This window comes from Zeugodacus cucurbitae, chromosome 6 (genome assembly GCF_028554725.1).
Source record: "Zeugodacus cucurbitae isolate PBARC_wt_2022May chromosome 6, idZeuCucr1.2, whole genome shotgun sequence".
NCBI classification, from domain to species: Eukaryota; Metazoa; Arthropoda; class Insecta; order Diptera; family Tephritidae; genus Zeugodacus; species Zeugodacus cucurbitae.
The window spans coordinates 39289033-39302908 of NC_071671.1; the positions used below are offsets into that span (position 1 = coordinate 39289033).

A 13876-nucleotide genomic window follows, 5' to 3' on the forward strand; every position below is an offset into this window, starting at 1 on the left:
CTTACCTCACTTTCAGGCAATGCGCATAGCTTGGGCGACTTTATCTGTATGAATGCGGGTAAAGGGCCCGGCACCGTGTACAGCCTCTCGGAATTCGTGCAGAACTTCTACAAGGCGCCGAATGTGGTGGCGCAGCAGAACAACAAATAATATCAGCAGTGCTGAGCAGCTATCAATGAAGTGCCAGTTAAGTTAACGAGCCGACAGTAACGCCAAAACGCCGCATGTGCACTTGTAGTGGAAAAATAAAAAAACGAAAGAGTTGCAACTGGATCAGATGTTTACGCTTAGATGAATTATTTAATAGCAATAGGGAGGGCATTGAGGGTCTGCCAAGGTTTTACCAGCGGCATTGAGGTGTTAAAGGTCAAATCAATAACAACAACAACGGCAGGATATATACCAATAAATAGAGTAGCATGAATAAGTTATCGCTAGTTTGCGAAGTCAGCTCAACCGGCCATCAAGGTAACCATATTATTGTCAGCAGAAATTGTCGTCAATGTTGCACTCAAATTGCTCACTTGCACTCGACGAACTTATGGCGTTCAGGCCATGCTGCAAATGCCACTTAATTTGCATACAATACAAAAACACCTTTAGATTTAGCCGAGCACAGTTGTTAAGCTTTTACGACTCTAGGAACCATCAACAAGCATCGATTTGGCCTTTCGATTCCTTTCGACAGCCGATACTTCTATTATTCGCAGTAGGTACATAAGCACTCCCACCGCCGACCCTTGCAGCTCGCAACTCCAAAATGCTTTGCCAGCATTCCGTAATAAATACTTGGCAAGTATGCGCTATGCCGATGAATATTCCAACTTTTATGCATGATATTCTATACGTTGTTGTTGTTGTTAGTTGGTTGGCCGTATTTATAACCAAGCATCATTGCTCATTGCTGGAATTGTGACGCTAGCATGTGAAGTTGAATTTGATGGATTCATTGGCTTTAATGGCCGCTGTTGATGGCTTCATGCTTGATTGAATAACCGACGGTTGGCTGCGGCTACCGGAGCAACAACATTGGCTGGACGTCTGCCGGAATCACTTATAAGTTACTACTGTAGGCATGTGTCGACGTTTGTGGGGCGCTCGGAGGTAGGATAAATGCATTACGTGGCATAATGATGGTGAAAAGTCAGTAGATTGAATGGAGAGAACTTTGTAATCAAAGATAACACAACATAAACTATTAAATGTTAAATTAAAGTTTAAATCAGAAAACAGAAAACAGATAGCAACATATTAACTAATATGTAGTTAGTAACAAATACATAAACTATTACAACTACAATAAACATCTGCTTATATATACGAGTATAACTAATGAAGACGTAATAATATTGTAATGATAATGATAACGTATTTTTGTATTCAAAAGCATGCTTAGAAGGCAAACAAAATGTAAAACAATATAATTAACTGAGGAAGAAAAACATACTGAGATTTATATAATACAGCGTTAAAAAATTGGAAAAAATATTGAGTCACTTACAGCATGCATTCGATTAAATTTTACTCCACTTTATTGTAACCTAAACCAAATTTTTTAAATCACACTAATGTTAAATCGCTGAAACAACTCCGTTATTTGTAAGGCACATTACAATATACAACTTTTTTGTGGGAATTGGGCCAAACTAATATTTTCCAGGAGATTGAGTCATAAGTAAAAAAAAAATTAATTAATTAATTACACTATGTAGCTACTAAAAATCCAAAATATGGATATAATCTACATTTTCCTCTTAATTCAATTGTGTATAAAACTTTGCGGCCAAGCGTTATGAAAAATGATATGGAACCCTTACAACATATGTCGTATGAGCTTGGCTGCAAAAATTTTTCGCCATTGAATTGAGAAGGAAATGTAGATATTTCCATATTTTGGATTTTTTTAATAATTGGTTCCTTAATTAATAATAAATATTTTAAAAAATCCATTTTTCGAACTTTGAAACTAAATATTTCGATCTTAGAGGTTAACTTTCGGAGAAGCTTAGTTCGGTCCAATACCTAGCAGAGTGTTGTACAGTGTTATCACAACAAATATTTCCTAAATTTAAGTATCACGTCCGATCGTTGATCTTGGACATAACACTTTTAATTTTGAAACAAAAGTGCATATGAGTTTTTGGAAATTGTTAAAGTTGCTTAAGGCGACTATAATAGCTATTTTGATTTTAGTGGAAATCTGTAATTATTAGATAAATTTTATTCTATGATTGAAGAAGCATTCCATTTCCAGATCTTGTGGAAGGTAGTAAATATCGGTAACGAAAGATGTGGTTCAAAATAATTGAAATTGCTACCATTAAGCTAAGTCGACTTAAGCCACTTTAACATGTTGGCTTTACAAACTATAAGAAGTTAATATAACAACTAATATCGAAAGAAAGAAAACAAAAAACAATATTCAAAGTAATATTTAGGAAATTAATAAAAAAAGAAATAATTTGAATTGCAATGCCTTGTGACGAGTCTTCTAAACCAAAAGTTAATTTTCCCAAATCAATTACCTTTGAAAGTTACACTAGCAAATAAGTTTATTTTCTACATATAATTAATTATATTAATTAAATTAACCCAATTTCTTCGCCATCAATTATACTGAAATATATATAAAATAATATTTTTAAACGATTTTTATATATGTACACTTTTTATACTCAACTAAATTAGTAATATGAAGATTTATTATATTTGATATATTAGTAGTGTCCAACTTATCCACACAACAGTAATTAATAATCGATTTCGCGTTACTAAATAATTGTTTGAACATTTTTTAATATTGCTGTATTTTAAAGAGATCGTTGTGATATTTCACAAAAGTTGCAAAATAACTTTCAGAAGCTAAAACATCACCAAGCGTATTCTTCGAGGCTATTGCAAACGCATTGAATTTACTGAATTAATATATATTAAGATCTAAAAATTATTTAGTTAAGCAATTCCTTCCAGTTAACGATGGACTCCTTCTATGCACACAGAACTAACAATATTGAATGATAAAGCTTCATAAACACTTCTCCTTAGATTTATTAATTTTCTTGTTCAACTCAAGTTATGTAATTGTAAAATAAATACATTCTCCACTCTGTTTTACACGAAGACTGATAATAGAGTTACAGTGTAGTTTTAATATGTAACGGCCTTCATGTTGCTACGACATCAGATCAGATCTTCTTGTGTTCAGATACACAATAAGTGAGTTCTTTGAAATCTTAATTTAATTATTTTTACAACACATTTGTAAGTAGTACTTTCTTATATAAATTAAAAATTTAGTGTATTTTAATTAGTAAATTGAAAGGAAGCTTTTTTTACTTCAAATCCGCGCAGTTTCAACGGTCCAGCCCTGTTTTCAACCAAAATTCGGTTTCATTACTAGTAGCCTTATGAACTGTTTAAGCAATGTTGCCAAAATGTTAAAAGATTTAATTTTTTTTCGATAAAAAAATAAATTTAAAAAATGGCCCAAAAACACAAGTTAACATTATTTCTACTACTAATTACTTACATGCATATACTACGACTACTGTTTATTATTATCGTACTATTTTTATGAATACAATATAATGCATTTTAGTGCAATTTAATATAAGCGAATTTTTCATTCAAATTACTTATATATACATATGCAATAAAAGGCAAATGCAAAAATCTAAGCATAAATTAAATGGAAAACACTAAATTTTTCATATTAAATTATATATACATATTAAAATATGTCTAAACTTTAGCAAATATATGTAAGAGATTACTCATCGCTGAAGACATATGCGGATAAAGGTAAATAAAAGCCATAAGTATATTATATACAACATATATTAGTAAAAAAAAACACGCAAATAACTGTATTTGCTTAACTATGAAACAGGCGAGCGAAGTTATTATATACATGCATATATATATATATATATATATATATAAAAGGAATATTTTCACTGTGGAAGTCTTAAAGTTAAACCATAATTTTTAAACACAACAAACATATACTGTATACATACTAAATATTATAAGCGTACAGTATTTAAAACACATCTACTATACACTATTCGTAATGTAAGCGGTTGGTGTATTTATCAATTAAATTTAAACTCAATTGACAGCAGCTATAAATATATAAATATATGTACATATATATACACATGTGCTAGTAAATGCATAAAAAGCTATTATAACGGTAATATTTATACAAACATTTAACGGTAAAAATAAATCTTTACATCTCGATGGCGTTTCTCGTAAAGCCTTTTAATCTCTATATACACACATTCCAACGCTCACACACCCTTATGCCACACGCCGTAAGTTGAAATTGTAATTCAGATCGATCGACACCCACAATAACAATAACCACAAACCACAAATGTTGTAAGTCCTAAGCCATACATAATAATTGCTGTCTAAATCCGAAAACTTAAAATTTTGTATTTTTGAACTCTTTCACAACTCCTTAACTATATACTATAATAAAAGTTAACTGTAAAAATAACTGGCTTAAATTTATTACATAAGTTTTATGCATATTATATAAATATAAAAACACTATTTAATAACAAATAGTCAAGTGAAATATACATATATGTACATATGTATATCTGGTTAAAAGTGTATAAACCTTGTAAGATTGTATATAACAGGGAAAGGTGATATTTGAGTGTTCTTTCTCTGGTTTGTTTTCATTCAAAATATTATATAAATTATCACAAAACTGATTATCCTATTTTCAGTCACTCGGCAACCTTGTACGAAGAGAGCTCAAAAAGGCATTTCGTATAGACGAGAGTTTTCTAGATATGTTCGAACTCTTTTGGAATTAAGAAAGTTGCATTCTTCATTGTTTGTTTTTTAGTATCATGTTTCGGGATTGTAATCTGGGAATAGAACTAGAAATCATGGCCACAGTACTTTTTTGTCACAAACTACATATTTATCACTTAAATCGATACTTCAAAGATTGAAGGGATCCTTGAATAGAGATCCTTGCCATAAATTTCTTTGAAAATATTTTTTATTCTGTAAGTAATGAACCCGACAGACGTTGTCCTTCATGATATTTCAACCTATTAAGATATTAAACAAAGTATTTTATTTTATTGCGACAAACTGAAATTAATATAGATTTGGATTGCAGATTTGGTACACCGACAGTAGCGACATCCAAATATAAAACATTTCACAAAACAATTTTATATACTTTTAGGCGGTTTCTATACACTAACAACAATATTTTTGGCAAATATACAACATAAAACAATTTAAAATTAATTAAATGCACTATTTCAATTGGACCGAATGGTGACTACAAACCATTCTCTAATCCAGTTGAAGACACGCAAAGATTTCATTCGAATCGGTCAAGCCATTTAGGAGGAGTTCAGTGACTTACACACGTACAGAAGAATTTTATATATGCATAAAGAAAATAAAGATCCCTTAAGGGGTTAAGCCACCCTGAACGCATGGAATTTTGGTGTTTGTTTAGGAATTTTTTTGACAAAACAATATGAGGTACGACTTCTTTACATTTATTGCTAATTTAATACATATCTTAAGCTTTATGAATATTTAAAAAAATATTTTTAGTGAAAAATGACAGAGATATAAGCATTGGCGTGGATCAATTTTTCCGGAGCACTCCTTGATGGTGTACATGATTGACATTTCAATTTTGGTCTGAAACAAGTAAAAAATATTTTCCTTAAAAAGTGATAAAATTTGTCAGAGTGACGTGACCGTTTTATAAAAACAACAAATTTTTACGCAATTGGAAGAACTTCAAAAATTTATGTTTTAGGCTAAAAATACCGTACAAAAAATTTTTCAAATCATTTAATTGAAAAAATCCCACGGCACTCTGTGGAAAATCTATTTAGGAATATGTATTTTAATTGTCAAGACAATCGGTTGAATAGGTTTGAGTTATCTTGTACACCGTTTCAAAAAATTTGGTTTTGAGAAAAACGCAAAGGAAGAAACAAATGCACCCTCGTCGCGCTCCCACCACCCTAACTTCTAATGATCATAACTTTCGTAATTTTTTATGCATTGTTTTCGTGTTTAATCTCAAAATACTTGTTAGAATGGACTTTGAAATTCTGCAAAAAAAAATTGCAATATTTTGAAAATTTCAGCGTAACCCCTTAAATAAAGTATTTAGGTTAGGTTAGTCTGGTAGGCCAATAAGTCCTTTGAGATACCAGATGGAGCGCCGTCACCTAGGCAATGAGGAGTAGTCATCCTTTAGAATGCCTGCGCTTGATGCGAATTTTGAAAGGTAATGTGGTTTTTCTCGTACTGTGAGTCCCCCAAATGCTGGAGCCATTGCCTTCACAAACGCGCCCAAGAAAAATAGAGCATATGTATGTCTAACTAAATCTTGGGAGATTGAGTGAGGGAGAGAGAGCGCTTCTTGCCTATCGATTACAATATGGAATTTTTTGTTTGCGCTAATCACCGTCTTCACCGATTAGCATTTGAGTAAGCGTTTTGAGGACTTTCTGTAAAATAAACAAAAGATACTAATAAACAAATAATAATGAATGCTAGTTACCCAAAAATTCAATAAACTACTTAAAAACAAATAAATACTTATTTGTGGTATTCATTCGAAGCCGGGTGCTGATGTGACAATGGAATTATTTTGCTATTTAATTGAAAATTCTAAGGTTAAAGCATTTAAGAGGTGTTGAATTACGCAGGCGAAAAATTTTCACGCCACTCCGATTGACGCTTTGCACATTGTAGCGTTTTTAGAATGTAACCTTTTGAACTTTTGTTCCATTAAAATTACGGGTAAACACAATTAAAATATTTAAACAACTAATTAAAATTAATTGTATACAAATTTAATTCAGCTCAAATGCTTTTATTTACCTATTAAAAGTGTCTTTTATGTATGTATATATGATTTATTTTAAAAGAAGCTGCTAATTTATATAAAGACAGTAATGCCCGTTTAAGAGCCCGCTCTTAACATGAAAGACTTTTCAGACACTTAAGCTTGAAAGGCACTTAAATGAATATCGCTTAAGTGCCTCAAGGTACTTACCAAGCTTTTTCTCAAATACTTCGATCTAAATTGTTTTCTTTTAGAATGAAAGTCACATTTATTTCTTATTAATAACAAACATACTAATTAATAACAATAAATATGAAAAAAAAACATTGCAAAACTATGTTTATGTTTTCCTTTTGACAATACCCAGCGCATTCAAACATTACAGGCATTTAAGCGGAGGCTCTTAAGCGAGGAATATTATATGTAAATTTGAGAAAAAACAACGATGCCGCAAAATATTGTCACTTAAGCGGGAAAGGCACTTAAGCGGGAAAAGCACTTAAGCGGGAAAAGCACTTAAACGGGGGGGCACTTAAGCGGGGATCACTGCACCTATAATCCAGTATACAAGATCGTTGTAAACATTAACAATACTTAAATAAAGTATATATATAATTCTATTGAAAAATTATAATCATTTACTAAAAAGAGAATGAGTATGTATAAATGCTAAACAATTTAAATGTAGTTAGGCGAATATTTTATAAAAACAAAGAAGTTATACAAAATAAGAAAGACAAAGTAATAAGACAAAAATAACGAAATTGCAAAAGTAAATCCAATTAGTGATTAAAATAATTCAACTAACTATAAAGAAATTCAGAAAACCAATGTTATCCAAAGTATCTAAGAGCAAAGCAACACAAATCTCGAACTCTAATAATGATATTACATACATACATATATACACACCCACACGAATATGTATGTACATTCATAAAACCAAGTTGAAAGAACCAAAAATAATAACGGCAATAAATATTCGAATACTACTAAATACGCCAATATGTACATAGGTATAAATGGTAAAAGCAACAAAAATAACAATTACGCTCTAGCTGTAAAAGGCAAGCTTTGCGTTCAGCGGGCAAAACAAATTAATAAATGGACATTAAAATCGCATCATCAAAAGTTCCACAAACCAAATTCGACTAATCAACTTAGTTTTTATTGCTGTACGTTGTTGTTGTTACTCGTATTGTCGAAAATTTGAAATTATGACATTTTTGAACTTGTGCACTCTTTATTGTACCCGTTAAGGCTAACTGTTATTAAAATCAATTAATTTTTATCCTGTTACTTGCGTAGTGATTTCATGCAGTGATTTGATCTTGTGGAATTCAGCAAGTTCAAATTAAATCACATTCCATCGCAAGTAGTAATTAAATTGTAAATTTTCTACTAAAAGGATAGTCTTGATTGCAATAATAAAGTTTAGAGAAGTGAAAGTTACAGCCGTTAGAATTTTTAGATGTTTTAGTGGAGTTTTATGAATTTCTATGTTAACCTCTAGTATATAGGAAAGTAATTGCACTAGCAGTCAAACTTCATAAGAATATATGAAGTAATTTTCGAAAGTACTTTCACTTGACACTTTTCAAATTTGTGTTAATTTCAAATAAAATAATAATTAAAATTAAAATTATAATAAGGTTGTGTTGCTAGATAATGTACTTTTCCTTACGAAAATATTTTTTAATCGTTCCAGTTAAATTATCTTTTTTTATTATCTTCTTAATTTTTAAATGTAAACAATACCATTTTATATTAGGTCTACAACTTTGCTTCCGTCGTTTTTTTTTTTTGAAAATTTAAGGCTTTTTTTGTATGAAAACGGTTACAAAAATGTTATTCAAAATATTGGCCGTCGCTAGCTACTACTTTTGACCATCTTTCTGGCAGCATGCGTATTCCGTGTAAATGTTGAGAATTCTACTCAAATGGTGAAATTTTTTCAGTTGAGAATAAATTTGGGATGCAAACAGATCTCTACAAATATTTTGTTGGGTTAATGTTGACACAAATGTCCAAGATCGATATAAAACGATTTAATCGATTTAATCGACCAGTGCTTGACCCTAGAGACATTCCCGCAAATGTCGAGAATTCGGCTCAAAAAGTGACATTTTCAGTTGAGAACAAGTTTGGGATGCAAACAGATCTCTACAAATATTTTATTGGGTTAATATTGACACTAATGTCCAAGATCGATATAAAACGATTTAATCAACCAGTGCTTGACCCTAGAGACATCTGTTGGAAAACGGCGGAAGCAAAGTTGTAGATTTTGGGTATTTTCTAATATACTGAGTGCTAAGAAGTCAATATTTGAATTTCTTATAGAAAGTTTATTAATTTTGAATTTTTGTGTCGAAATTGAGTATAAACATAACATAAACATTAATTTTACATAAGAATAATATGAAACCGCAATTTTTTTCAATAACGATAATAGAATTAAAATAGCTCGAAAATTCGTTGTTAAAGAAATAGTAGTATTTCACATCTGAAACATATACATATAAATGTAATAAGTAAGGAAATGCTAATTTCGGGTGCAACCGAACATTTTATACTCTCGCTATTTATTGATATACTTGTATGTTTCGAGTCATTATCCTGCTGGAAGATTCGTTATCGTAGTGTGTCTAGGGTGGTTTTCAGTCTCTGGCTAATATAAGTTTCGTCTCTTTTCCAATTTCAATGATAATAATTTTATTATATTATATATAATTATAATATTTTGGATCGGCATTTAGAATTACGATAAAAGCATAATACTTCAATTTTCAAAAAAAATTAGTTATGGTAGAAGTTATAAGTAAGATATTTTTCCGTTTTTCATTCGAATATCGAAATTTAGCTTACTGGAAACGCCATTATTACACAATTGAACTTCCACTCGAATTGAACTTTAAATTTAAAATTTTACCATCGAGGCAGAATTTCAAAAATACTTGCACAATTTTTTTGTAAATTTGATATGTAACTTTTTCATTTATACGCATATTATTTCAAATTCCAAGATAAACTGAAATTATATAAATATGTATACCTGGTAAAAGGTCGCTTAGCCGCATCCAAACCAAACCAATTTCTCAAAAATTGGACCAAAACTTTTCGAAATGTAAAGCTTTTATTTTTATTCGAACTTCCAACATTGACTCCTTATGCATCAGCCACACAAGCTAACTGCATCTTGTAATTAATAATAACGCCCTTTAATAACCCTATTTCCCTTCAAAGGAAAATATTTCCATATTGAGGCTAACTTCGAAAATCTGTAAATAGGTACATGTTTTTTACTTGGAACACAACCTCTCGAAAAAAATTAGTTTGCTCCAATACTCAACCGAGTGTTGTACAGTGTAATGATATGATTAAGGAAAGGATATGTTAAGTGGAAATAAAAAGTGTATTTATTATAAGCAGTTATAACGGATCCTTTTATTGATGCATTGTTTTGTTTTATGGATGAGTTTAAAATGTTTTAATGAATTTAATTTTCTGTATTTTTTGGTCAAATATAATATGTAGGTAAATAAATACAATGAAAAGAAAACTAAAACCAAAATAGGGTGCACAGTCACAAAAGTATTTTAATTTTAATACAAATATTAGTAACAACAATGACAAAACAAAAATTTAAAACTAGCATTTATACTTCAAGTAAGAATTTGCAAATGCGTTTAATAATGCAAATAGCAGTGCTTAATTTACCCAAATATATAGATTTCATGGACAAAAGCAAAACAATAAAATAGAATACGAAGTCACACAGATACTCGAATGTTTACGTTGTGAAATGGTTTCAAGCGCGTTAGTACTATTTTCGAAAGGCATTTATTTTTATGCAGAAGAATCGTATGTAAGCTCTATACATACATACATATATACACGTGTGTATGTGTACATTAGTTTAAACAATTTTTGCAAAATATTACAAAATAATAAGCTAATAAATTCGAAGCAATTAATTTATTTTAATTTTAGAATAAAATAATACTTAAAGGCAACACCTTAAAGTACCATTAAGCTGCATACACACGCAGGTCAAAGCAGCCAAGCTGCATAAAGCAACACAACTTAAAAAAAAATATCTGCGAAACAAAACAAAATTATTTGCAAACAACAGTTACACGCACACACACACACACACACACACTCCAATACACGATACATTCGGTAAAGACTCTGACACAACCCAATTTGACACAAGAACCCAAAAGTGAAGCTATAAATGTGGGTATACTTATCGGTACATACATACATAAATACTTGTCTACATACTTACATGCATATGTGTATGCATATTGCCTGTAATATGCAAAAACAACGCACATAAATAAGCTAAACACTTAATATTAATAACTAAATAATGAATAAGTATTTTTTCCACAATTTGTTACGCTTTCCCTCAAACTGCATAAATCGAAATAAATTTATTAAAAATTATAAAATATATGAAAACAGTCTTGCGTTCTTATTCCAGTTGTTTATAATCTAAGTATTATTATAATATTTAAGGTGTTGCACAAGTTCAAAAATGTTCTCTTATTTAAATATTGTTAAAAGATCGTAGTCCCACATCTATTTTTTATACTCCCGCTACATGTTGCAGAGAGAGTCTAATAGAACGTTTTGTTCACATAACGATCCTTTGTAAGTCCTAAAACTAAAAGATATAGGGTTATACATACATACATATATAGCAGTGATCAGGATGCCGAGTAGAGTTGAAATCCGGATGTCTGTCTGTTCGTCCGTCCGTGCAAGCGATAACTTGAGTAAAAATTAAGATATCTTGATGCCACGCCCACAAAATGATAACTGAAAACCCGTAAAGTAATATAGTAAAATAGCTAAGAGGGGTATATTTAAATAAATTTCTTTTGAGAAAATGGGGTTGGCCTCGCCCCTTATTAAGTGTTTTGTATATCTCATAAATTACTATAGCTAAATATGTACATATGTATATCAACCAAACTTTCTGAAGTCGTTTCCTTTAGACAAAAACCCTATCTAGGAAACTACTTGACCAATTACAACGAAATTCGGTTTCTTTGATATTCCAATGCTATGGTTTGAAAATGGGCGAAATCGGTGCACAATCACGCTTATTTACCATATACCAGAACTTTGAAGTCCATCTGATTCGTTTACTTTATAATCTATAAATTAAGCACCAGTGGGAGTGACTATATCGGCACCAGATATCGTACATGAGGACCTGAGTCCTTGTAAAGAGGAGAACTTTTCCTTATAATAGTGTGTCTCTGTTCCTAAAATTGGAAAAAATCTGGCGGGTACTTTCTCTAGGCCCCATATACTTGATATATTTAAAACTTGGTTTTTTAAACTTCCGGAGGACTTTAAACCTTACATATATGTCATATATGTATCTTAGCAAAAATAAGAGAACATATAATGTTGGATATGAAGTAGCTTGGCGGCAAAAATAATTTTAAATCGGTCCAGGAATTACCCATCTCCATATACTTAGGGATGGCAAAAAAAAAATTTTAATTGATTAAATAATCAAATGATTAATTGCAAGATATAAAAAATAAATGCAAGATATAAAAAATAATAGCAATTAATTGCAATTAATGTAAAAAAATCGATTAATCGATTAATTCCAATATTTGCAACTTTGCGTAAAAATAAAACTAATAAAATTTTCGGTCGCAGTTGCACCAGAAAAGCCGCTCAGCTGGTACTGAGGTACCAAGTAGATGACAATGCTGTTTTGAAAGTCCGTACAGTTTGGGTAAACGGTTTTCATTTCTTCCCAAGTATAAATAGTGTTTCGACTTAGTTCTAATACCTGACAATTCAAATAAAAGTTCAATTCACCTTGTGGAGATATAAAATCGTTGTCCTTCCTCCTTCTTTTGTGCACTAGAGTGCACAAAATGGTGTCAGTGTCATCATCACTTAGGGAAACATTGTCTTTACTCCTAGATTGCAGAGTCTAATTTGTACACATATATATAACTAGAAGAAATTTAAAATGTAATACCGATTGCTCCAACTTACCACCAATTTGCAGGCTACAGTTGCATGCTTTAGTTTTAAATGCTGCAACATATTTGATGTGTTATTAGAAAATTTTAAATTTTTGCAGCAAAGTTGACATTTAACGTAGTTATTGCTATTTTATTAAAAAAATGTCCACACTTCGCTTTTAACTGGCGCCATTGCTCTTCAAACAACTGAATGTAAAATGCGTTTGACTGTAAATGCAGTGTTACCAGACATTCATTTGTTGATATTAAACTACGTTGACATATTAGAATTTAACTATGTTTACACAGTTGGCAATTTCGGCCCTTGTAGCTAACTTAGATGAACATAAAATGTATTAAATTTCAATATGCTGTTTGCGATTATTTTGCAATTACTCGAATAATAGTCGAGTAATGAGAAAAGGTGTTTCGATGCAATTAAATCGTAAATTGAATGAAAATAATCGATTAATTTAATCAAATGATTAATCGTTGCCATCCCTACATATACTATATGTAATGATTCCTATTACGCTAGTGGACTTTATGCCGAAAATACTCAAATTAATTAAATAAATTGCGAGAGTATAAAATGTTCAGTTACACCCGAACTTGGCCCTTACCAGCCGTTGAAAAACACTTAGGAACGATGGGTTGACAGTCATATATGCGGATATTTTATCGAGAACGGTATGATAACGGTAATTTTCAATTCAATTTCAATTCAGAAAGTGTATTGAATATTCATGACTTCAATTTACACTATTTAAAATGACTAATTAATGTCAAAAGTTAAAAATTTCACCTCAGATTTTCGACAAGTAATCCTAAACTGCTATTATCAGGAATGTTGTAAAATCCATGCATTGTAGAAGCATACAAGTAGCCAAAGAATCAGTTGGTTAACGAGAATTTTTTCACAACTGAGATCACCTGATCGATTTACTACGTTTCTCGACATAGACTTTTAAATAAACGCGATGTAAAATGGAAATATTCTTGTGGATGAGTG

At 30.8% G+C, this 13876-nt stretch overlaps 1 protein-coding gene and 1 long non-coding RNA gene across 10 annotated transcripts in view; one reads left to right on the plus strand and one right to left on the minus strand.

Annotated features, from left to right (window-relative positions):
* LOC105219458 (protein N-terminal glutamine amidohydrolase) overlaps positions 1-916 on the plus strand; it is a 43769-nt gene extending 42853 nt beyond the window's left edge. For all 8 annotated transcript variants that reach the window (XM_011195602.3, XM_054233072.1, XM_054233075.1 and 5 more), the window contains one exon: positions 17-916. In XM_011195602.3, coding sequence (XP_011193904.1) covers positions 17-150 — 134 coding nt within the window. In that variant the 3' untranslated portion in view covers positions 151-916. The remainder of the gene's footprint in view (positions 1-16) is intronic.
* Positions 917-3970: 3054 nt separating this feature from the next.
* Positions 3971-8443, minus strand: LOC128922483 (uncharacterized). Of its 2 annotated transcripts, none has more exons than XR_008471698.1 (2): positions 6607-8443; positions 3971-6515 (listed from the first exon to the last, which is right to left on the minus strand). It is a non-coding gene; the product is annotated as an uncharacterized LOC128922483 (long non-coding RNA). The 2 variants fall into 2 exon arrangements; XR_008471697.1 differs by having other exon boundaries at positions 3971-6536.
* Positions 8444-13876: the final 5433 nt, after the last annotated feature.